This window comes from Podarcis gaigeae (genome assembly GCF_964106915.1).
Source record: "Podarcis gaigeae genome assembly, chromosome: 3".
Taxonomy (NCBI): domain Eukaryota; kingdom Metazoa; phylum Chordata; class Lepidosauria; order Squamata; family Lacertidae; genus Podarcis; species Podarcis gaigeae.
In genome coordinates this window covers 56726951-56753188 of record NC_139680.1, presented here as the reverse complement: position 1 = coordinate 56753188, position 26238 = coordinate 56726951, and the positions used below count along the sequence as shown (strand labels likewise).

Here is a 26238-nt window from a genome sequence, read left to right as displayed (position 1 = left end):
ATTTATGCTTTCCTCAAGTCAGAAATTAAGGTTATAACTGCCCGTGGCCATGAAAACCGCATTACAACTGCCCCTAAATGAACATAGCTGAGGGGATGGTAGCTTTTCCAGTTGCCAGACAAAAGGTGGTGATGATTAAGTTTTGCATAAGCAAGTTACTACTGGAAATGGATTTTCAAACTGTGATAACATAAAAGGTACAGCTAGCACCTAGTGAGACATGGAAAATGGTTAGAAACAAGAGTAAATATTTACAATGCAGGCTGGAGCCAATTCAGCTAGGAGACATAAACTCTTATACAAGTAACTAGTTTCTGGCAGGCAGAGAAGCTGTCCATCTGTAATGAATGATACAGAGACCAAATATCCATGTTCTATGTATTGTGCATGATTTCTTGTCTTACAGCCAAAACTGTAAAAAAAAATTTTTTTTAAAGGTCCAGGGAGTCATAGGTACCCAGCATTGATATAATACTGTAAAAGCACGGATGAAGAGTGGTATATAAATTTAAAGTGAAATAATAATGTGTGGCTTAAATTTTCATCATTGCCAGAACTTATTCTTATCTGATCACATCACTGCTGCCTGAGAATCTTATTCCATGTTTGGCAACTAAGGGCAACTAGCTTGCACTAAGGTTAGATTGAGTGTTGAATACATAAAAAGTCGTAAACACAATGTTTAATGCTTTCCAGACACCATAAATTGTGAGTATCAGATAATTTTCACTGAAAAGCAAAATCTTCTTGCTGTTGTGTTGACCATCATGATGCTGAATTAAGCCAGCAAACTCACATGAATGTGCACTGATCTATATAGCAATAAACTTGCATGGGGTCCTGCAATACATAGAACAATACAGAATTGTTATGAGCCACTAAATTTAAATGACAGTGATGTAAAGGAAACTGGAAGTAATGTATTTTTCCAATATCCCATGGGGAGATAGGCACAAAAAGCAGAACACAGGTTTCATGGTTTTCAAAAGTAAGATGTTGCTATGGATTCCTTATTCCTGATTTGAGGAACTATTAGTAAGCATCCACCGGCCGCATTTATACTTACTAATTTATCAGCTTCCAATTCCAAATGCAAAAGTAGACAGATGAGCTTCAGATGTATAATGGATTGAAAAGGTTTAATAGCCTCTGGATCCTAGACCTGGGTGCGGGGAGGGAGCGGGTTTATGGTCCCAGAAATGTTGGTAAGAAATGATAAACGGCTGCTGTATGCAACTCAATTTTTAAAATGCACAACAATTCTTACTGACTTTATTGCATATCAGATACAAAAAAGAAAACAAATGAAATCAATCTTCCTAATAATAAAAAAATCTTAATCATTGTATTATGTCTATTTACGACTTCCAGATGTTCACAGTTTAAGAAGCCAAACAATACTATTAGTTTTTTCTAAAGGTAATGGGTTAAAAAAAATTGTGATAAAAAATGTAGTCAATTATCATTTGAACTTTAAATACAAAAATAAATTAAATAAGGGTCAAAAAACCTTGTGCAATAATCTGGTATAAACAAAGTTAATGAAAAAGAACTGTTCTTAACTTGTGGTTTTTGCTTTGAGTTTTTAAAAAATTCAAAACAGTATTTGTTCTCTGAAGTATCCATATAATGTTGAGGTCCAGATGTGCGTTCTTTGCTTTTAGTCATATATATAATTATTTTTGGCTGTCTTTTTCTTCCTTGGCAATCCTCTTTGTCACTCCACTGAAATATTTCTCACGAAAGCTATTGTGACTTTTGTATGGCAGGTACTGGCTGTCCAATATGTAAGAATCACGGTCTTCATCCTGGTGTTAAAATACATTGTTTAGACATACAGTATATATTACATCAGTGTGACTCAGAATTTATCTACAAGATCTCAAAGGAACTATTAAAAACAAGCTTGTAGCTTGGTCCTAGAAACTGTTGTAATGGCAAATAGTAATTTTGGATGGAATGTATACCATTATATGATCAGTACTGTCAAAAATTTTGCAAGTCTCCACCCCATGCTGTAGTCAAATGCACCTGTAGTTGGATCAGGGACAAAACCTGTTGTTCTAAAGGCACAATGACAGCTTTGCCATGCATTTTCTGTGAATCAGTGGGATACTTTTGTCATCAGATATGGGAATCATCATTATCATCAAATGTTTCACATATATTATCTCAGCAATCCTTGCAAAAATCATGCAGGTAGGTCAGTATTATATACCATACACTGCAGGTGATGTAGCCTGCTAATAATGCTTGCCTAAACCCACCTAATGAGTTCACAGCAGAGACTAGATTCAAACCCAACCCAGTTGCTAATAATAATAATAATAATAATAATAATAATAATAATAATAATTTATTTATACCCCGCCCATCTGGCTGGGTCCCCCCAGCCACTCTGGGTAGCTTCCAACAAAATACTAAAATACAATAACCTATTAAACATTAAAAGCTTCCCTAAACAGGGCTGCCTTTAGATGTCTTCTAAAAGTTTGGCTCAGACACTATGCTATTTTAGACTGAGATTTTGAAGGTTTGAATCTTATTCCACTCCAATAAATAATAATAATAATAATAAAATTATTTATATCCGCCCTTCCCAGCCGAAGCCGGGCTCAGAGCGAACAACAATAATAAAAGCAATAAGACCATCCTCCTTGATTGGTCTAGCTATGTGACTTCTTCCTGCAACATGTCTGGGTCTTCAACTGAAGTCTGTTCATCATGGCAAATTAAGCCTCAGGTGCTTTTAAGCCCACCAATTTACTTCCCTGACCAAAAAAGTAGGAAGGTTATTTGTTTATGTGCAGTTTGGAAAGACTGCAGTGATCCACCACTCCTCAGTGGTGTTCAGTGGCATTACTTTATCTTTTGAAAGCTTAACTGCCAAGTTATTTTCCAGTCTTTCGACTTTATCAGTAGGCAAGGGCTTCCAACATACATAAAAAGGTAAAGGGACCCCTGACCATTAGGTCCAGTCGTGACCGACTCTGGGGTTGCGACGCTCATCTCGCTTTATTGGCCAAGGGAGCCGGCGTACAGCTTCCGGGTCATGTGGCCAGCATGACTAAGCCGCTTCTGGCAAAGCAGAGCAGTGCGCGAAACGCCGTTTACCTTCCCGCCGGAGCGGTACCTATTTATCTACTTGCACTCTGACGTGCTTTCGAACTGCTAGGTTGGCAGGAGCAGGGACCGAGCAACGGGAGGTCACCCCATCACAGGGATTCGAACCGCCAACCTTCTGATCGGCAAGCCCTAGGCTCTGTGGTTTAACCCACAGCGCCACCCGTGTCCCTTCCAACATACATACTCTTAAATAAATCAGTTGATAGCTCTTGAGCATGATAGATTTACAATCCTTTCATCAACGTCTGGAGAACACCACACAGACTACCCTGGTTTACTAAAACAAGCCAACTTCAAACCTTGGCTTATTAACCTGGCATATTTCAATGACCTATAAAGATTAACGACAATTCATTGCTGTGTCCAAATGTAGCCATTAATTTTAGGTCTGGTTGAAAAACATTGTTGGAGTTTGATGAAACACACCCCAAAACAACTTATAATCTGCATAAACAGAACTGCTTTGTTTACTTATTGCCTTTATATTCCAACTCTTCTCCAAGGAGCTCATGGTAGTAGTGTACATGGTTCTTCCCCAACCTCATTTAATCTCCACAACAACCTTGAGAGGTAGGTTAGGCTGAGAGGCAGTAGCAAGCTCAAGGTCTGCCGCTCAGTGGACTGGGGATTTGAACCCTGGTCTCTGGGGTACTAGTACAACAGTCTAACTAACACTGTAGCTTTATGTTACAAACAAGATTAATTTTAACAGAGAGAAATGTAAAGTATTGCACTTGGGCAAAAAAAATGAGAGGCACAAATTCAAGATGGGTGACACCTGGCTTGAGAGCAGTACATGTGAAAAGGATCTAGGAGCTTGGTTGACCACAAACTTGACATGAGCCAACAGTGTGACGCGGCAGCTAAAAAAGCCAATGCAATTCTGGGCTGCATCAATAGGAGTATAGCATCTAGATCAAGGGAAGTAATAGTGCCACTGTATTCTGCTCTGGTCAGACCTCACCTGGAGTACTGTGTCCAGTTCTGGGCACCACAGTTCAAGAAGGACACTGACAAACTGGAACGTGTCCAGAGGAGGGCAACCAAAATGGTCAAATGCCTGGAAACGATGCCTTATGAGGAACGGCTAAGGGAGCTGGGCATGTTTAGCCTGGAGAAGAGGAGGTTAAGGGGTGATATGATAGCCATGTTCAAATCTATAAAAGGATGTCACATAGAGGAGGGAGAAAGGTTGTTTTCTGCTGCTCCAGAGAAGCGGACACGGAGCAATGGTTCCAAGCTACAAGAAAGAAGATTCCACCTAAACATTAGGAAGAACTTCCTGACAGTAAGAGCTGTTCGACAGTGGAATTTGCTGCCAAGGAGTATGGTGGGTCTCCTTCTTTGGAGGTCTTTAAGCAGAGGCTTGACAACCATATGTCAGGAGTGCTCTGATGGTGTTTCCTGCTTGGCAGGGGGTTGGACTCGATGGCCCTTGTGGTCTCTTCCAACTCTATGGTTCTATGATTCTATGTCTATGCACTAAAACTTAACATATGTGGATTTTATACTCAAGGGCTACAGCGGAGTGGGGAGTTAATAGGGAAAGCCCAGAAGTGTTTGCCTCTTTATCCTTTGCCTTTTGCTTTTTAGCAAACTCTAAAATTAAAACAAAATGCCTTGAAAAGAGCAGTTTAGAACCTAGCTTTGTTATTTCAAAAAACAACCCTGCTGCTTTAAAAAAAAGATGAAGAATTTGGCAATGATTTCTATTTATTTAATTTCACCAGAATTTCGGATACATACATGTACCTCTAAGAGATGTACTGCTGCAGTTACACAGGTTTATTTGCTCAAAGCAATGCAAAGTGGGTTTTTTAAAAGAGAGACTGAATAGTGAAACACAAATGTATTAAAACAAAACAGAAGAAGAAGAAGCAATACAAAAGCCAGTTTTTCGCCCTCTATCTCAGTTTTCCTGGTTTTGCAGTATGTATATTCAAATACAAGTGCTTAGAATAGGTTATTGATGTAAAAAATAAAGGTTCTTATTTAAATAAATATTTACAATCTGCTAGTCAGGTGTGTATGCACATTGCATTCATTCCTGAGTTACAGTAGTAATAAATCAGTTTTATTCCTTTAAATTTTTAAATGTTTCCTTCTTTAATTATTCCTGAGCTTAAACTGCAGACAAACGCAAATTTCACTTAAGGGAATAAAATCTGCAAACGCTCACATCTCTCCAGGCACTACATCCCACATGCTTCTGAGTCTGATTTCTGAAACAACTCATATGTTGAGAGAGGTTAGAGTCAGCAGAAAAAAGATTATGCGGCTAAATCCTTGAGAGAATGCAGAATATAAAGGAAACTCAACCTGCCAGTCAAACATTCTCAAGGGAAGATTATTATGTGTTTGCTGCCCTAATAGCAGGCTCTCTTGTGCTGAGCTGTGCTGAGATCTCAGAATTTGATCAATCAACACAGATACAATTTTCAAGTGAAATAAGGAGCCAGTCTACTTTTTAAAACAATCTCTTTCAAAACTGTATTTACAGCCCAAGATGAAACTAGCTGGTGTAGTGGCGTAATACCTCCTCAGCAACCTTAGCATAGCGTTCACCAAGTACTACACTAGGACAAAGTCACAGGGAGCCGGCTCAGTTCAGAAGTGTATAATCGGCATAGGTATGTGTGCCTAAATATATGGAAACTGTTTCCGTGGTATCATAGTTGTCAAATAAACAGTAAGTTAAGACAGCAATACTCATTCCTTGTGCTCAGAGTGCTAAGAGTTCTCTCTGCTGAGTTCAGTGCAATTTCTGACCATGGGAAGGCGAGCAATATTAATCTCTGCACTATGTTCAGCAAAGAATTGGAATGTTCCATAAAACGAAGCAAAGGCAGAAGTTATTCTACTAACAGTATAGGTAAGGTAAAGGGACCCCTGACCGTTAGGTCCAGTCACGGACGACTCTGGGGTTGCGGCACTCATCTCGCTTTACTGACCAAGCCGCTTCTGGTGAACCAGAGCAGCGCATGGAAACACCGTTTACCTTCCCGCCAGAGCAGTACTTATTTATCTACTTGCACTTCGTGCTTTCGAACTGCTAGGTGGGCAGAAACTGGGACTGAGCAACGTCGCGGGGATTCAAACTGCCAACTTTCTGATCAGCAAGCCCTAGGCTCTGTGGTTTAACACACAGCGCCACCCACATCCCTAGTATATGTAAATAGTTTACTGCTAAATATGTCATGTTTTGGACATTATCAAACAGACCCCTGTGCATTTGTTGCAATATTTTCCCTTCCAAATACAGCTTCTCGTGATGTAGCAGACGACCATCTAAAATGTCTTTTTGGGGGGGGGGGGTTTACGAGCTACTGTGCTGGAATGAGAAAGTTTTGGAGTGTGACATTTAGGATTCTGTTCTTGTTGTCCCTACCATGCATTTCCACGTATAAAAACCAGGTATTTCCATGTATTAAAGTTGGATAAAGAAGGCAAAATAAGATAATGCAAGGTTTTATATTTCCATTTTAAAGAAAATATTGTCACCACATCTGCAAAGGAACATGCATACATCTGAGAGTGCACAAATCTCTTAATAAAATCTCTTAATAAACTGCATTAGGAATTGATGTGCTGGTATGCCCTTGTAGATGAAGGTAGGAACTGACGGTCAACTATCAGATAAAATCCCAGTCACAAACAGAACACAGCAAGGATGCATTTTTACTTGATATCTGAGCAGTGTGGTAGTTTAGAGGGAGGCCACTTATTTCCAGAAAAAGTTGGAAACAGCTGACGCTCTGTCATATAATTCACGTTCTGTTAAGTGTGCTTCTTGAAGGCCGACAACACTGGACATACAGGAAACTTTTCTTGAAGTATTACTATGGGTTTGTGTAATTTAATAGTGGTGTAGAAGTTGGTGTATCTCTTCACAGGGTGTGAATCAGATATGAGACTACAAGGCAATTCTATTCCAATCATTATTGTTAAAGTTTAGAAGGAATGCCAGCCGTGAGAAATTAATACATTTACTGACTAAATGGGTAAGACATGTTCAGAACTGCAAAATCAATTGCAATAGCTCTAGAAAAAGCATTCAAATTTTAACAGATCTAGAAAATGGTGTGCAAGTGAAATTTCTGGTTAGGGTTTTCCATCTGTATTTTATGAACACAGCTGTAGGAAGTGTCTATTTGTTCATTATGTTCATTTGTATTTTATTTCTCTTTTAGTATGCATGAATTTATTCTTTGGGTTATAATGATCCATATGAAACTAAATGGCTGTAAGATCTTTTTTTCCCCCCTCCTAGGGAAATTGAATAATGGCTTGTTGCTAAAAATGTAATAAAATATCGATCTAAATCTAAAGAATCTTTTTGTCAATGGGGCCCAATGTATTTGGGATGTGGACCAATCATTGGGTGTCTAGCAGCAGAGGGAGGAGATGTGGCGTCTGGGGCATGCAAATACACCTGGCATGGACCAGGGAGTGAATGCATCCTCTTTTGGGGGCTGCTGTCAGAAGAAGAATCTACCTCCGAGGATTCCTACTGATATATTCTCTCCATTTGTGTTTACTGAGATCTTAATTGTTTTTTTATCCTGATGAATTTATTCACTTTTTAAGTGGTCTGTTATTATTTATTTATTTTTAAAGGGAACTTCAAAGCTGATAATCAGACCCTTCACCATGTACAAAGCCCTATCTTAATGCTGCATTAAGACGACCCCAAAACATAATAAAAGTTGTTGAGGGGAGAACAGAGGCTCCAAGGAATGTAGGGCTAAAATCCAGACAAAATGCAGGAGTATCCTCCTAACTGAACTTTAAAATCCAGCCAGGAATGGACTGGAAGCTGTTGTTCATCTTTGACTAAAAAATGCTTGAAAACTGTGCTCCTTTTAGAAGACGAAAACATTTATTTCCTTATGCTGCATTGCAAAGTAATGCTCAGGTATGTATTTTTTTCTTTTAAACTGGGGCACAGAAAAATACATAGCATGATCAATTATGCATACTGACTAAGCAGCAGGTCCTATTTGGGAACTTAGAGCCAAGTAGCACACATGGTTTTCTGCATATGATAATGACGATGATTGATTACCTACCCTTACCCTAAGGTTCCAGGGCAGGTTACGACAATGAAAACACAATGTTAAAAACAACGAACTCTCTTCTACACCCCTAGCAGGTATTTACAAAAATATTTCTATACACAAGTTTTACCTATTTCAGAGGGGCTTGCAACTACATCTTGCAACATAGTATAATAGAAACAGCAAAATTAACCGTACTCGTTACTTCAGTTCTAACCGGACAGCACCTCAAAACCGAAACAATAAAAATGGAACAAGAAATACCCTGCCTCAGTATTAAAAAGTTTACTTAACGCACACATACAAGTAAGACAAGCGCCCTTCAATCACTGCCGCCCATGTACATCAGCGCAACAAGTACTTTGGCTTCCTGTTTTGACATTTATGACTCTTTTACAAACCTTCTAAAACCAACTTATAAAAGCGCTTTACGGCACGCTGAGTCTGGTACCGTGAATTCCCTCCGTTTCCACAGTAGAAAAACCTGTTCCGAATCTGACAACTGCTATTTTGCGAGAAAGCCATCAAAACAATTACCTCAAAATCTTTCACTTTTTCCATGGTTATCAGGTGTCTCGACGTGTGGCTGGAAAGCGTCTGTTCACAGTTGCTAATAAGTTTCAGGCATGGGTGTCGGGGTATAATCTCTTCTGTATATCTGGAAGAAATAAACAGTCAAAGGGCTACAAGAGCTTAGGAACTGCAATAAGTGAATCTGAAACAGAACAGCCAGAGGGCTGATTCAAACCGAGTTAAACTGTACACTTCCACATGGTTCACGGCCTTATTAAATTTCCCAGAAACAATGTATGCTAATTGCTTTCAGAATCCACAGCCACATGTGCAGCACAAAGAGAGAACAAAACAAAAGGCAGGATGCAGGTGAAAGTTTGGCTGCAAACAGGAAAAGAACGTTTCATGTGGGTTTCTCTTTGCGCTTCAGCACCCAAACCATTTAAAGAGATTATGAAAAGATGTCTGCCAGCAAGCATTCCAATAAGAACTGTCCTTAATACACTGCTTAGCTGCTTTTCAGCTCTACATCCATCCAGCAAATATACTACTGCCATCCTGAGCTCTTTGGAGGAAAGGCAGGATATAAATGAGATAAAAGACAGACTGCTCAGTTGGTAAATTCCTTCCCAAACTACCCCCACCCCCAAAAAATGACCACCAGAAATTATTTCAGCTGCAATTAAATCTAGCCACACCTAAATTCCCTAGCAGTCAGCAATATATCCTCAATTCAAGAGCAAGCAGTACAGCAATATGCAGTATAAATGTTTGTCACTTGTTCTGATAATAGCTAGTATTCGGTGCAGCGTAAAACCGCTAGTACCTCTGCAAAGCTAAGAAGGGTCCAGAATGGTTTAAAATTGGATGGGGGACCATGTGTGGAGATTCCTGCATTTGCAGGGGGTTGGACTAGATGACCCTTGGGGTCCCTTCCAATGCTATGATTCTATAATTCCATGTCATCAGCAGAGTTAATTGAGAACGACCCCATTCTTACTGCTTCCCAACCGCTGTCTAGGACACCCTTTCCTAACCTGGGGCCCTCGAGATGTTGGATCGTAACTCCATGATAACTGGTCATGCTGGCTGGAGCTAATGGGAGATAAATGCTACATGCTAAACTAGCTTATGCATTTACCATGTATTATTTTTAGATATGTTATGGTACCCTGCAGACACTAACTGTTTGTTTGTTTGTTTGTTTGTTTGTTTGTTTGATGTCTTTAAATCCCACCTTTCTCCCACATTGGGACTCAAGGAGGCTCACAACATGTTTAAAACATTCTTATAAAATCCAACATAATGAAAACAAACTAGTTAAAAACAATAGTCAAAATAATAACAAAATGTATCTAAAGCCAGTATTAAGATAGCAATTGCCCTGATATCAGTTCAGTGGCCAATATAATCTGCAGCTGGTTTTCAAAGGGCTGTCAGAATAGGAAGGTCTTAGCCTGCTGGTGGAAAGATAACAAGGAGCGAGGCAAGCTCACCTCTCTTGGGAGGGAATTCCACAGTATGGGAGCAGCCACAGAAAAGGCCCTTGGCTCTCCCTCGTGTCACCAACAACTGTGCCTCTGATGCTGGTGAGACCAAGAGAAGGTGCTCACTTAAGGATAAGTCTGCCCCAGGGTTCCCCTAGACCACGCCCACCCTTAAAGTCTGCATAAGTTACCATGTAACATATTAAAGACATTCAGTGCATCTGAATATATACATACTCTGGTTTATACACAGGAAGCCAGTAGACCAGTCTTCCTCCAAGTACCAAGTATTCAGCTGCAAACTTTAACAGGTCGAAAAGGATGTCACTCAGATGATAATTGGAAGAAATTGAGATGTGGTTTTCTGCGCTGGGTAAAATTTTGAAAAAATAACTATTTGGTAGCAGCTTCATTGTTATTTTGTACTATTTAAACATAGCATGCTGATTTCACAATAAGAACAGAACCTGGCGTATAGCATTCATCACAGGTTTGTCAGGTCTCTCTCCCAATTTTGCGAAGGTTAAAAAAAATACATTGAAGTATGACCTAGATTTATGCTGGCCACAGAAAGCAGTTCTGGAGGGGAAAACAAAATATAGTGAAAGCAGGGATTATCAGAGTTGAAGCCTGACAAATTCCCATGGGTTCCAAATCTGAGTTAAAAGTAAGCTAAAGGCAACATAATTGTATGTGTGGGTGGTTGTGTGGTAGAAAGGGAAGAGGCAGTGCATATTAAAATAAGGCTGTGTTGAGAAATGACAATACAGTACCACTTCGTTTCAATTTCAGGAAAACTGCCTTTCTGTCCAAGTTTAATGCAATGCACCATCACAATAGGATGCAGATTATAATGTGAAATATAGAACTGGGCCATAACAAACCCTGATTTGGCAGCAGGCAGCAGGCACTGTCCTCATAACTTACTGAACATTGTATTAGTTTAGTTAATTAATTAATTACATTTATTGCTTCACACAGCCTGAAGGAGTCATAAAGCAACATACAAAAATAATGAAATACAGTCGTACCATGGAAGTCGAACGGAATCCGTTCCGGAAGTCCGTTCGACTTCCAAAACGTTCACAAACCAAATAGCAGCTTCTGATTGGCTGCAGGAAGCTCCAGCAGCCAATCAGAAGCTGTGGAAGCCCCATTTGACGTTCAGCTTCCAAAAATAGTTCACAAACCGGAACAGTCACTTCCGGGTTTGTGATGTTTGGGAGCCAAAACATTCAGGAACTAAGCCGTTTGAAAACCAGGGTACAACTGTACAAGAATATAATGATATATCCATCACAACAATAGAGACAGACTAAAATATTTGGGATTTCAGACACTAAAAGGGTTGCTACCTGCTATCCCAAGTCCGAAAAGTTATCACATCATAGTGGCGAGGCATGGGGTTAAGGTTCAGAAGGAAACCTCCACTGACATTACTGAACAACTTTCCCCACCAGTTTTCTACCTGCTACTGTGTAACTGCATCAAGATGCACACTAGGTGCCAGACTCTGATGTCAAAATCAGAATGAAAGAGGCTCCCCATTTTCCATATGGGAAACATGTAGTAGTCAGATTCCTAATCCCTGTGTTTTAAAAACATGAGAGACACACTGACAGAGTGGTTGCTACGTACATACAAGCAACGTAATTAAAAACAGCCCTGTCGGATTTGTCGCTGGTTTGGCAGAAGGCTGGGATGTTTAGCAATATGCAAAAATGCTTCTGAAGCCACAGCTGTTTTTCTATTCAGACACCTGCTTTCTCAACCCACCGTTTACCTACCCTCTTTCTGCCATCTTTGCCATTTCCTTCTGCGAACCGGTTCTTCTGGTGGCTTCTCGTATGCCGTATGGAGCTGCGCAGATCAAGAATGTATGACATGTATCCATCAGTACAACCTGTTCAGAAACTCTAGCTGGGGCTGAAGGCAACAGTGAGCATTCAAGACAAAGCCTGATCCCTGAAGCCTGAAACTATGCTATCTATAGAGGTTTCAGATTCATTTCAGCCCAATTCAAGACACTTTCAAAGCCCTCCATGCCTCCTCCCACACTTGAATAGGCACATCCACTCAGGAATAGGCAAATCTCCACATCTTGCAGCCATCAGAGACATGACTAATGGTGATGGGAGAGAGGCAGCTTTCTCTATAGTAGCATGGAAGTCTGTCGCAGAAAAATCTGCTTGGCTTCTAGATAGACAGGGCACCAACACCACCCTGTAGCCTTTTTATTTCTTTTCAATTTTTTCAGCAGACTATGTTTTTATTTCACTGCTGGTACTTGGTTTCTTCCTTTGTTTTTCAGACTATTGTATGTGATATTTTGCCTGCCATTCATATTTCATCATTGTGTTTGAGCTTCGGGCAGCTCAAATGATCTGGCAAACTAAGATACAAATAAAATAATTATCATAATTTATTCACCCTTAAAGCACAAGGTCTCATAAATTTGATGTTTTTTCTTTCTTTTGGTAAATCTTAATAAGTTGTGCTTATTAATAAATTATAAAAATTTATTACAGTATTAGATTGCTTTTACATCAAATGAATTATTAACACTTCAGCAGCTGTAGACCATGCCTCTTAAACTTATACTTGATGCAATGATTAAAATGTGTATTTTTAACAGATCACACTTCCTACTGTTGGAAAACCATCCATGCATTTTCTAAGCTATTTGTATGTTTTTCTCCACCCATAGCTAGTGCACTGTTTTATTAAGAAAATAAATGCCTTTCGTACTTGTATGTGGAAACTGTAGAATTTAGGAACTTGGTACATATTTTCTTAGTAATAAGCTTCATATATTATATATTCCATGTTCAGATATAACTGCATGGTGTCAAAGTGCTAGTTGAACATTATTCACAGTCTTAAAAGCTGCTTAAGACTTTTCAAAGACACTTGGGGGGGGGGAATATTTTTGTAGTCACTAATTAGATATGGGTGTTTAATTCACACTGACTTGCAATTAACATTATGGAGTTAATTTCCAGTTTTGCATCTGAAGAACATTTCTCTGCTTCCCAAATATTGCCAACACCTACAAGCATTGCCTTGTAAAGGCTGTGTATTCAAAAGAAGGAGATCGAAGAGTGAATTCTCCTGTTTAATAAGAAATGGCGTATCTTTTTCACGAACAGCTTCAACAATCAATACATAAAAAATACATAGTGAGAGATGGTTATGTTTTGTTTTCCTAAGCTTCCTGTTTATGAATAGGCATGAAAGAACATTTAAATTCTTTAACAAATTACTGGCAAGCTAATGTATAACCAAACTGGAAACCAAGAATTTTCAGTATGGAAACACTCCAGTAAGCAACTGTCTATTAAGATCACTGCCACATTCAAAATGTCTTCAAAGTGCTAATCTCAGAAACAAAAAAGAGAAAAATTGAGTGTTTCCCCAAAAAAATACAACTCCTAATAATATACACATTCAATGTAAAGAAATTTACATTTACCGGTACATAAAAAATTATTCAGTGGATACTTGCAGGTGGTCAAACTACAGACCACAATCTGTTTTTACAATGCGAACTTGAAAGCTGCCAGCTTCAATATACGGGGTCTAGATGTCAGCATGAGATTTGTGTTTAAGGCTACACAGAAGCATGTTTATATCCATTATGAGGTTGAGATGCAATCAGGGAAAATATGCTTACTCTCAGGGAAAAAAGCTATTTTAGCACTACTAGTCCCAAGTTACCGGGAACTGCTCCTGCAAGACTTCGTTCTTCATAAAATAAAAGATGCATGAACTGAGAAGCAATTGGCTCACTACCTCCTTGCAAACAAGTCAGCAAATTTCATTCAGCCTGGATGTTATTGCTCTAGCATTCTCTTTGGAAGAGCAAACTGTATGACAAGCTTGCAGATGTTTCCATTATCACTACAGACTGAATTTATGAATCATACATATTTTAGGCTGTGCATTAACTTACGGTCTGTAATTACTGCATCAAACTTCACCCCCTTCCTCCATATGGCTTTTGATGCATCAGAAACTAATACGTCAAGGTAGTGCTTCTCCAAACCATACTGACGGAGGTTCGCTCTGATATTTTCATCAGGTCCTCTCCACTTCTGGTTCTTCCTGCTAGCTTTGCCTGGGAGCAGTGGGGAGTAAATAACGCCAATTCAATTTCATGCCATATTGGATTCAAATGATTATCCTGTGGCCTTCAATTCCTGCCGCAATTTATTTCAGTTCCGCTCACATAAGGTATCTCTGGCAAACATTTCCAATTTTAAATCTATAACAAGCACAACTACTGAACACATCCCACATCATCCATAATAAGTACAAGAAACTTAAAAGTTATTCTAATAGTGTAAGAAAATGAAGCAAATGTCATGGACCTAGTTTGGATGCCATTTAACCCTTAGAGCTGCAGCTTTATTTATCAAGTGGCTTTGTAACTTCAAAAAAGGTAAAGGTAAAGGACCTCTGGATGGTTAAGTCCAGTCAAAGGTGACTATGGGGTTGCGGCGCTCATTTCACTTTCAGGCTGAGGGAGCTGGCGTTTTCCCACAGATAGCTTTCTGGGTCATGAGGCCAGCATGACTAAACCACTTCTGGTGCAACGGAACACTGTGACAGAAACCTGAGCGCATGGAAATGCCATTTACCTTCCCACCACAGTGGTACCTATTTATCTACTTGCTTTCAAACTGCTAGGTAGGCAGGAGCTGGGACAGAGCAACAGAACCTCACCCCATTGTGAGGATTTGAACTGATCAACCTTCTGATCAACAAGCCCAAGAGGCTCAGTGGTTTAGACCACAGTGCCACCTGCATCAAAGAAACATTGGCAAAGGTAGAAGTGACTTCTTCTTTGAATGCGGTAACATGAAAAACTGGAACTCATCCATCCCTTTCTCTGCTGTGATATGTGAGCTCAACACATATCTGTAATTTGTGTGTCTTTTGCACAACCTAAGCATGAGTTCTATATCTGCTTGGAGGTCATACATCTCATCGTGCAGCAGATGCACAGGGATCACGTAAAAAAGGAAACTCCAACATGGGCAGGCAGCTCCTAGGGCAATCACGTGTAGAGATCTGTACATTGTGACTGCAAAATCCACAGGGAAACCTCTACATTGTGAATGCAATATGGTGTGTTCTCTTGTGAAAAGCACTACTCAAAATCAAAGCATTTTAGGAAAAACTTTAGTAGGGTTTTTGACAGTTACCTTTTGACAGTCTTGGGTTTGGGTGTAGGTAGTTACCTGACATAAACGTGAATCAAAAGCAAACAAAAGAAAACTTGCACTCTCATTTGCATCATCCACTGCAGTTCCATAAAAAAAAAACCTTTCTGCAGTCAACTTGCCTGTTGTGCATGATCCACTATGCCCAGGAGCGCATAGGTATAGAGGGTAGGTTTAAGTGAATGCGCCCGTCTCTGACCAAGCTTGAACAGGAAGATCTCTGATTCTTTTCCAAGATCAAGCAGTTGCTAAACTTGTGTAATAAACCAAATAATTACATTTTCACTGCTAAGAACTGAAGGCAACATACCCAGTCCATGTACGGTATTATAATCTATATCTGTCCCACATACGTATGCTCCAAAGTGTGCTGAAGCGATAAGAAGTCCACCTGCAAAACAAAGAAAAAAACCACTTGGTGCTGACAATGCAACTATTTGGGAATACAACAGCAAAAGGTATTTGATACATGTATTTCATATTGCAGAAATATAGCAGAGAAGCAAATAGATGTGTGCCAAAACAAGTAACGCCCCTCAATGCCACATGTTGCCTGGCATACACGACTGGCATACACACATATTATTTAAGAAGGGTGTGAAGCATTGCCGGCTAGAAGGACAAAGGCAAGAGCCTATTTCTGAATCTAAAACAAATCTCATTGTGTGGTGTAGTGGTTAAGAGCGGCAGTCACATAATCTGGGGAACCGGGTTCGTGTCTCCGCTCCTCCACATGCAGCTGCTGGGTGACCTTGGGCCAGTCACACTTCCTTGAAGTCTCTCAGCCCCACTCACCTCACAGAGTGTTTGTTGTGGGGGAGGAAGGGAAAGGAGGTTGTTAGCCGCTTTGAGACTCCTGAAGGGGAGTGAAAGGCGGGATATCAAATCCAAACTCTTCTTCTTCTTCTTCTTCTTCATACTTGACATCAGCCCCAAACTTGATACAGCACCATTTGCCTTTAATCCCTTGAACGTCTTATGTCTTCTGCCAGAAAGCCTTCTCTTCTCATATTATTGCAATTGCTTTTAAACTCCCTTTATGCCCATTGCTACTTGCGGTTTATCTTGTCTTGAATACACACACACACACACACACACACACACACACACTTCACAGAGCTGCTTCTAAATGAACAATATAAATGGGATAAACTCGCCCCCTGCTGGTATATCAGAAAAAGGTCATCAAAGGAAGAAAATAGGTTTTCTAACAAGCCTACAGAATGTGAAGGAGTATTTCCTACCTACAAACCTGGAAACATGATTGCAGTGTTTATTCCTATGTGTGCTACCGACACTCCCAGTCTCCAGAGAAAGCTCTGTTGAACATTCACTCTCTGTTCCTTGACTTCCAATGCGCCACTTCTTAGAGCTGAAGTAGATGTATTAAGAGTACCACTCCCTGAGCAGGCAAGTGAGGATAACAAAGGGCTCTATTGTTCTTTCAACATCAGAGATTGCTAACATGAACTGTCACAGGATAAGGACAGATCACAAATGGCCAAGCAGTAATATGGAACCAGTGTTGTCATGGATGAGGTACACTTAAGAAAAACAAATTCTTCTAACATGTTAAGAGAAAAGATAGAACCCAGGGAGATAACTTAACATATACAAATTTGACAGGCAACTTTACACATGGTGCAGGCTGTATACAAATTAATTGGAGGAGGGGAAAAAATACCTGTTCCCACAAATGGATCAAAAACAACATCATTTGGTTTCACTCTCCCATGGTTTGCCATAAGAAAAGCCAAGCAGGCATCCATGCTTGTGTTCCCTATAAAATGTCTCCTTTTTACACTGTATGACTCAATAAGGTCCCTTTGTCCATCAGCAATCTGTGGCAAGGTGGAGAGAGAAAGGAACCATTAACTTTGGTAACCAATAACTACCCAAAATAGTCAGAACTGTACTGGTACCTTGGTTTCCAAAAGCAAACACATATGCTATGCCGGCTCATAACACTGACTGACTAGCACTCTAATACCCTTTCTTGTCCAAAACTAAACTTCAAAACAAAACAAAACAAAAAGCCCTAAAATCCTAGAGTTCAGCCAATAGGTCTAAATTTTACAAAGCATGCTAGGCATCTCTTAACCTGGGGCAGGTGGGCTGTGACCCTCCAGATCTTGCTGGATTCCACTTCCCATCAGCCCCAGCCAGTATGGCCACACTATGTCTTTTAACTGATTTAAGCAACTGTTTAAGAAGATAGTTGAACTATGTGACTTTGGCCTAATTCAGATAGTCAGTTCTTACGTTCTTAAACAGTTGCTCCAGCTGAGATTACTTAAATCTCATCTGGAGCAACTGTTTAAGAACGTAAGAACTGACTATCTGAATTAGGCCAAAGTCACATAGTTCAACTATCTTTGATCGACAGCCGATTAAGGTTGGAAATATGCCCATCACTGCTATTTTGTGCCGTAAATGAAAAATGTTGTGTCAGAAATATTAATATGTCATCAAAGATGCTGATAATTGGGATGGCAAGATTTCAGGCAGGATCTCTTTGGATTCCGCCCCCCTCCCCCGAACCCTAAGATCCACCGACAGGGACTGGGTACAAAACAATTATGAAAGCCTAGGAATTTGTTTTGTGTTATCTGAAATGAGCTTGCAGTCCTTCCACACAAAAATACACTCCTGGTTAAGCCTGTCCTCCAATCAGTTTTATTTTGGTAATATAATTTGGAGTGGGGGTTGGGGGGAAGGGAAAGACTCATTTTGTTGCTGCCATGGTTCAAACAATTGGGAGTTAGAAATCCTTGCTGAGCTACTCCAAATCATTCAGATCTTTGAGTAAGTCCCAGTCTGACTTTGCCTACCACCTGCTTATGGTATTAAAAAGATCCATGATCAAAATATGAAGAAATCATACCCCACTATCAACTTATTTTCAGCTATCATTTCTCTTTCATGCTGTAACAATTCTTTAATTATTAATAAAATGACTGTACTCACCCATCTCCCAAAATATAAATCAAGGGGCTGTTCTGGGATATTGTTTGGATCCATTCCATAATCTTCCAGAAGCCAAAATATGTGATCTGGTTTCTTTAAATTTACTTTTCCTTCAAATGGTAAAAAATCTAAAGACTGTATTAAGGAGGGGGAGAGGGAAGGGAGAAATACATAAATATAAGTAACTATTACTGAAACATACAATGAGTCCTGGCTTACTAAACCCAAATAATTATTAAAAGTATTCAGATTATAGTTTTAAATATGTATATGGTGCCTTTCCAACAAGTTACCAAAGAAGGTGTGAAAATCAAAAACACTATCACTCGTTTTTAAGGAAGAGCACAAATATAAGAAATGATTTCAATAAATTACAGTCTACTTACATCTATCTTCTGAATCTTCTCTTCTTGTGTTAGTGTTTTGTTAAAAGTGTGAACATTTATTTTGTAACTTAGATTGGACTGTAAAAATGGGGCCTAAAACAAAGCAAAACAAGATTTGATTAGAACAAGCAGCAATACACCATTGCGTACAACTGTGTAACAAACAGGCTCCAAAAAGACAGAACAAAATCCAAACCAGCTTCTCTTATACAAACCATTTTCTCTGCTGGATAGTTCTTCAGTGAAGAGTACAGTTCTTCTGCAGATTTTCCATGTCCCCACAGTTCAAATATAGATCTGAAAGTATTGTAACAGGTTACATTCAGCAAAGGAGGGAAAAGATTCATAAATGCTTTTTCTAGTTCACTTATAAATCTTCTGATTCAACATGCTCATGAACTCCACAATTTTACTTTTCATGATTTACTTTCAAGTTCTACTGAAAACAATCAATGGGCCATATGCATGTGTAACTTTGAAATATTGTCAGGTAACAAAACTGAACAAAATGTTGCCACACACCAAAAAAAAACACCCACGTAGTCCTTATATTTGGTTTATTAACTTGTACAGCAAATGGGCTTTTCAAGAGTTAAAGCTCCGGAAACAATTTCTGCTTCAGCACAGAAGCAGAGCTACATCCCAAATAATAATGAGATGGCAAAACTTAGATGGAAACTTAATACGCAGGCCGTTTCTTTTTTCCAAAAGCATAGCCCTTACTTTGCACACACTGTTCGCTTCATCAGTCCTCTTGCCATCTCTTCTGAAGGCATGCTAAGAATCCAAAATGGAGACTGCAAAGAAAGAAAGAGAAAAAATCAATAATGCTAAGGAAAAGGCCCTGTGAAGAATGACAACCGGACTGCTTGTGCCGCAGTAGGGCAAGGATGTGCATCCTGTGGCCCTCCAGACGTCGTCGGACTCCCAACTCCCACCAGCACCAGCCAGCATGCCCAATGGTCAGGGGGGATGCGAACTGCTGTCCAGCAAAATCCACTGACATAGGGAGAAGACAAATGGAACTACAAGAGGAAAGCTAAAAACGTGTATTCTTCAGTTGTCACAGAATTGAGAGACAAGCATGCCAACTAATCCAATGTTCCTTGAACCTCTCTTCAGCTTCTGCCTTCCTTATTGTTGTCATCACTGTTAGATAAATTCAGCTCCGGTCCTCCGAGCTGATACGGCTCATCTTCGCTTGAGCCCAGCAGAGTATAAAACACTCAGAGTCCGCAACGAAAGGATGAGGCAGGTATGGCTACATTGCTATGCTTTATTACTAAGCTATGCTGAGAGCATACAAATATACATCTTGTCTCTGTGAGAAGCAGAGAGCAACTGTAACAAAGAAACGACAGTACAAAGGAAACAGTAAACCAGTAAACGTCACATCCCGTCTCCCTTTCCCGTGGGAATCCAACAGTATCTGGACTGTGGAATGAAAACATAGTCCTGTGACTACCAGCAGCTGCTCAGTGAGGGAAACAGAAACCAACAATCACTTCTACCACTTTCTCCTGCAGAAAGGTAACCAAGTGCAATAATCTTTCTATCTCAGATATCTGTGTCCAGCCCAAGCAAGAAGTGGTGTTTGACGGGGCGGGGCGAGCTAAGACTAACAGCTTTGAATACTTGGCTTTCATCTCAGTTTGTGAAGAGGTGTTCCGTATTGCATGAACACGCTATAAGTTTCTATATTTTATGTCCGGCTTCTTACACAGACGGCTCTATCACCACCTACACCTCGTTTGCGGTTGTGCTCCTTCTGGTTGTTTACCTACTCTGTCACTTCAGGCCTGAATCAATGTTACAAAAAGAGAGCAGGACCCTAGGATAGAATTCGTCAACCTCTATATAGAAGGTCCTTTAATGTATGTATCAATGCATCCTTCACAAGATGATTCTGTTCTGACACCATTGCAAGGTATGCTGGCAGCATGCAGCAAAAGTTGAGTTTAGGAAATTTGGTTTCCTCTAACAAACCTTGACTATATGTAGATCGTGGTTAAGGAGGGGAGAGTGATTCCATGTCTAGATAACACACTATGTCAAACTTTAGTTTGGCTCCTATGCAACACAGAGCTAAAAATACCAGGGAGGAGCAAAACAAAAAAAAATCCTTCCAGTAGCACCTTAAAGACCAACTAAGTCAGTTCTTGGTATGAGCTTTCGTGTGCATGCACACTTCTTCAGATACACTGAAACAGAAGTTACCAGACCCTTCTATATAGTGAGAAGGTGGGGAGGGGTATTACTCAGAAGGGTGGTGGGAATGGGTGATTGGCAGATAGCTGTGATGGTAGAAGTGATTGACGACTCTTAACGACTGCAATAGGTCTTACAGGAAAAAGCAAGGAGTGAGAAGGTGAAAAATGGCTTTGTCATGTATAATGAGATAAGAATCCAATGTCTTTGTTCAGACCAGGTCTCTCCATGGTTTTAAGTCTGGTAATAAGTTGCAATTCAGCAGCTTCTCTTTCCAGTCTATTTCTGAAATTCCTTTGTAGTAAAACAGCTACTTTGAGATCTTGTATAGAATGTCCTGGGAGATTGAAGTGTTCTCCTACTGGTTTCTCTGTCTTGTGATTTCTGATGTCAGATTTATGTCCGTTTATTCTCTGGCGTAAGGTTTGGCCTGTTTGTCCAATATAGAGAGATGAAGGACACTGTTGTCATTTGATGGCATACACAATGTTAGACGATGAGCAATTAAATAGTCCCGAGATGGTATGTGTGATGTTGTTGGGGCCAGTAATGGTGTTGTCCGGGTGTATGTGGCAGCAAAGTTGGCATCTGGGTTTATTGCAGGCTCTGGTGCCAGTGTCCGTGTTAAGTCTGGTTGTAGTATTATTGTGGGTTAGGAGTTGTTTAAGATTGGGTGGCTGTCTGTAGGCAATGAAAGGTCTTCCTCCCAGAGCTTGAGAAAGAGAACTGTCATTGTCCAGGAGAGGTTGCATGCACACGAAAGCTCATACCAAGAACTAACTTAGTTGGTCTTTAAGGTGCTACTGGAAGGATTTTTTTTGTTTTGACTATGGCAGACCAACACGGCTACCTATCTGTAACTGGAACTAAGGGAGGAGCAAAGTGCAAGTTCAGGATATGGAGCCTGCAAGTTCACACTAAACCATGCTTTGGCTAAGTGTTATGTGGAAACGCAGCCACTGAAAAATGAATCATCTACTCAGCACAACAATAGCAAGGTAACAAAATATTGTGCTAGGTACTAGATTCTTCAGCAGACTCACGGTGTGTGTACAAGCCCTTTGATCCACATCTGAAAATTATTATTCATATTTGTTAGTTGCCTTCCTCATGCAAGTGACCCAAAGCAACACAATATAAACAGTAAAACCAATTGCAACAAACGCAACCAATAAAAACCCAAAAACTTATCTTTACAAATAAAAACCCCACTAAAAGAGGCCACAAGCACTTTGAAACAAAAATCGGTGTAAATGATGGACCACTGTAGATTTACTGTTTGGCTTTGCAAACCCATTCTTGCTTGGCTGCAAAATAAATAGTAAATCTATAGTGGCCTATTATTTACACAGATTGCCAAGTGCTAAAAGAGATAAAATAGCACATTAATTCCTTCATTGGCTCTTATATAACCATAAAGGGAATAAGAATTTTGCAGAGGTCCATGCATAGAGAGGCATAATCCTTGCATCCTAGGGAGCACAGTGGGAATGAACAGGCAGCAGTGATAGTCTAACAAGAGTAACCCCTAGCAAAAACTACAGCTAGGACACAGAACTACACTCAGTGGAATGATACTCAAGCTCATTCTGTGGGTTGCATGAACTTGGTTGCTGCATGTGCTTTGTTTGATTTCATTGTTAGTCAGGAAGCGAGTTTTCCAGCAGATGGCACTATGAATTTTAAAAACTGAATACAACCCACTAAGCAAAGATCATAACGCAAACCAGAGAAAGCACTGTCCACTGATCCATCCTTATTCCTGACAGATCTCTCCAGTGTCTGACAGCCAATCACAAACAAACAATCACACCCTAGGCCAACCCCAACCTCTCTCACCACCAAAGGAACACAAGCGGATAGTAATGAGAACCTGAACAAGTGATACTGACACAACCCCCCCCAAACACATTAAGTAGAATAGTAGAATTGCCACCTAGCCCCACCCCCACTCACCATGGCCCCATCCACCTCATTCCCCCTTTTCTTCCTAATTTTGGGGAAATAATAAACCACACAGGAGCTGAAGATTCACAGACTTATTCACAATCTAATACTTACATTTAATCTCAATTCCTGTTGATCGCTGAATCGTCCGCCACAGAGGGAAAACAGAGACTTTATTTCCTTGGAGAAAAGATTACAAAACAAATATTTTTAAAGAACATAGGAAAGTCATCAGGCAACCATTTCTGAGGAGAGCATTCCACATAGGCTATGACCATTGAGAGCGCTCTCTCCCTACGTAAATTCAGTGGGACTTAGTGGCACTTACTCCAAGGTCTGCAAGTACGAGAGTACAGCTCTGAGAATCACAGAGAACTGCATACAACAGAAAACATCCAAAAATCAGTGTCCATATACACTTGGTCTATATAAACACTCAACACACAATCTAAATAACAACAACAACAACAACAACAACAACAACAACAACAACAACAATAATAATAATAATAATAATAATAATAATTTATTATTTATACCCCACCCATCTGGCTGAGTTTCCCCAGCCACTCTGGGCGGCTCCCAATCAGTGTTAAAAACAGTACAGCATTACATATTAAAAACTTCCCTGAACAGGGCTGCCTTAAGATGTCTTCTGAATGTCAGGTAATTATTTATCTCTTTGACATCTGATGGGAGGGCGTTCCACAGGGCGGGCGCCACTACCGAGAAGGCCCTCTGTCTGGTTCCCTGTAGCCTCACTTCTCGCAATGAGGGAACCGCCAGAAGGCCCTCGGCGCTGGATCTCAGTGTCCGGGCTGAACGATGGGGGTGGAGACGCTCCTTCAGGTATACAGGACCGAGGCCGTTTAGGGCTTTAAAGGTCAGCACCAACACTTTGAATCGTAAGAGATAAAGTAAGAGCATGCAATTTCAATGAGATGGGCAATCCTATGCAATTGTTACTTGGAAGTAAACTCATTCTGTTCAACAGATTTTTTCCTAGGTGAATGCAAATAGGATTGCAGTAAGAAAGATGCTCAGCTTTGGCAGGAATAAAAGGCTCACATTTTCAGTATGTACATTAAAGGTACCTCCTAAAAATCAAACCTATGAAAAAAGCAGAGACACCCTATTGATGAGGCTATCTTTACACAAAACAGTGAAAGGTAAAGCTGGAGAAGTTGATCTTTTTAGTCCAGTGAAGACCATTAGAAAACATTCCTCTGTTCTCTTTCTTACAGGCATCTAGGGAGCTTTCTTCGCTGAATTTATTCACTGCAGCACATCTTGTCAAGAGGATGCAGTTCCAAATCCTGTCATATCATGTTTCAATGTTCAGATGTCAGAGTGGGAAATACCTTCTCCCTTTCTAAGCTATCAGGCATGAGTTCTTCCTTTTTCCCCCAAGCTCAAATGGGCTATCAGATCTGCAGATTGTGAACCAACGGGTGCCCATACCTCAAGTACCGCCTCTCCTCATCTTATCTGACCCAGATCCTGCAGTCCTCATCCGATGCCCTTCTTCGTGTGCCTCCTCCATGAAAGATCCAGAGGGTGGCAACATGAGAACGGGCCTTTTCTGTGGTGGCTCCCCATTTGTGGAATGCTCTCCCCAAGGAGGCTCGCCGGGCGCCTTCCTTACATATCTTTAGGCAAAAACATTTCTCTTCTCCCAGGCCTTTGGCTAATTAAACAATTTACGCCCCCGCCACAATCTATCGTATTGGCCTGAATATAAGCTTAAGCTGCAACTTTAAAACTGAAAGGAGGGGAGAAAAAAGGGGGAAATACCCGAATATAAGCCGCTCCCTTCCTCGCTGTTACTGGCTGCATACTGGGGGAGGGGAGGAGATCCGTGCTGCGTTTCCCCTTCCTCGCTGTCTCCCTTCCCGGCCTTGGGTGAGAGAACAGGGGACTACGCACGGGGAGGGCACTGCTTTGCCACGCTCCTGGCACTGTTTGCCCCACGCTCCTCGCTGCATACTGTAAGGTCGCGAATGTAAGCCGCACTTAAGCTTATCACAGTTGGAATTGTAACCAACGAATGTAAGCCGCCCTTAAACTTTTCACGGTTGGAATTGGGGGGGACTGAGGCTTATATTCAGGCCAATGCAGTATGTGTGGTGGGGGTATTGCTTTTGGTTGTTACTGTGGCACAGGGCCAGATTTAAGTTTGATGAGGCCCTACGAAACTGAAGGTATATGTCCAGCTTTCCTTTGTCAACAACAAATTGTCGCTGTTTTTTGTGTTTAATATATGCTATACAGTATGGTAGTTTATGGACTTGAGAAGAGAAGACTCCCTGGAAAAGACCCTGATGTTGGGAAAGATGGAAGGCACAAGGAGAAGGGGACGACAGAGGACAAGATGGCTGGATAGTGTTCTCGAAGCTACCAGCATGAGTTTGACTAAACTGTGGGAGGCAGTGGAAGACAGGTGTGCCTGGCGTGCTCTGGTCCATGGGGTCACGAAGAGTCGCACACAACTAAACAACTAAACAACAACAACAAAGTTTATGAACCTAATAGGTATCTAAAGCCATTTGCACATAACAAAATATGTATTGTATCAAAGTACAGCCAGTTTTTTTTCTCTTTAATTTTTTTGGGAGCCCCCAAGAGAGTGGGGCCCTAAGCTATAGCTTGTTTAGCTTATACGTAAATCCGGCACTGCCCATTACTTACATCATAGGAACCTACACAACACAAAACACTGTTGCTATATGTAGGTTTTGTTTTATTTTATATTTTGGAAATGTACATCCAGTTTTTTCCCTTTAATTTTTTTGGGGGGCCCCAAGAGAGTGGGGCCCTAAGCTACAGCTTGTTCAGCTTATACAGTACGTAAATCCGGCGCTGCTATAGCACACGTATCTGTGTTTCTATACTGTACATAGAAATCCAATGTATGAATCAACATTTCATTGGCACCCCGCTACCACAATGAAACTAACGGGCTCTTCCGCCATGTCAAAGAAACGGGGGTTTGCAGCAGCCCCCCTGGGGTGTGATTTGTACACGGAAGGAGGGCCTTTGAAAAGCCCAGCCCGGGGCTCGTTCGTAAACAATGCATTTTGTCAGCAGCCCGGAAAGCGAAGGCTCCTTCCTTCCTTCGCTTGTCCTGTGCTTGGGGTGGGGGAGAAACAGCAGCGGCTCCGCGCGCGCGCTCTGCTTTCCGGGCGTCGCTGCGGCGCTCGCGCTCAGGACTCACCGGCAGCCGGAATTCCAGGTTCTCTTGCGCCAGCAGCAGCAGGTAGCGCGGGAGACCCGCGCTGGGCAGCGCCATCGCACCGCCGCCTCCTCCTCCCGAAGCCCGCAT

The 26238-nt window shown here is 40.8% G+C and overlaps 1 protein-coding gene across 1 annotated transcript; it reads right to left on the bottom strand.

The window, feature by feature from the left end:
• Nucleotides 1-1241: 1241 nt before the first annotated feature.
• On the bottom strand, nt 1242-26238 carry TRMT11 (tRNA methyltransferase 11 homolog; the record flags this gene model as incomplete). Its single annotated transcript, XM_083731382.1, has 13 exons — nt 1242-1808; nt 8721-8841; nt 10421-10552; nt 11971-12043; nt 14136-14300; nt 15719-15799; nt 17093-17249; nt 18376-18510; nt 18762-18854; nt 18977-19058; nt 19485-19558; nt 23031-23096; nt 26131-26238. 13 exons carry the CDS (start codon nt 26236-26238, stop codon nt 1677-1679), a joined length of 1419 nt encoding a protein of 472 aa, XP_083587508.1. The 3' UTR covers nt 1242-1676.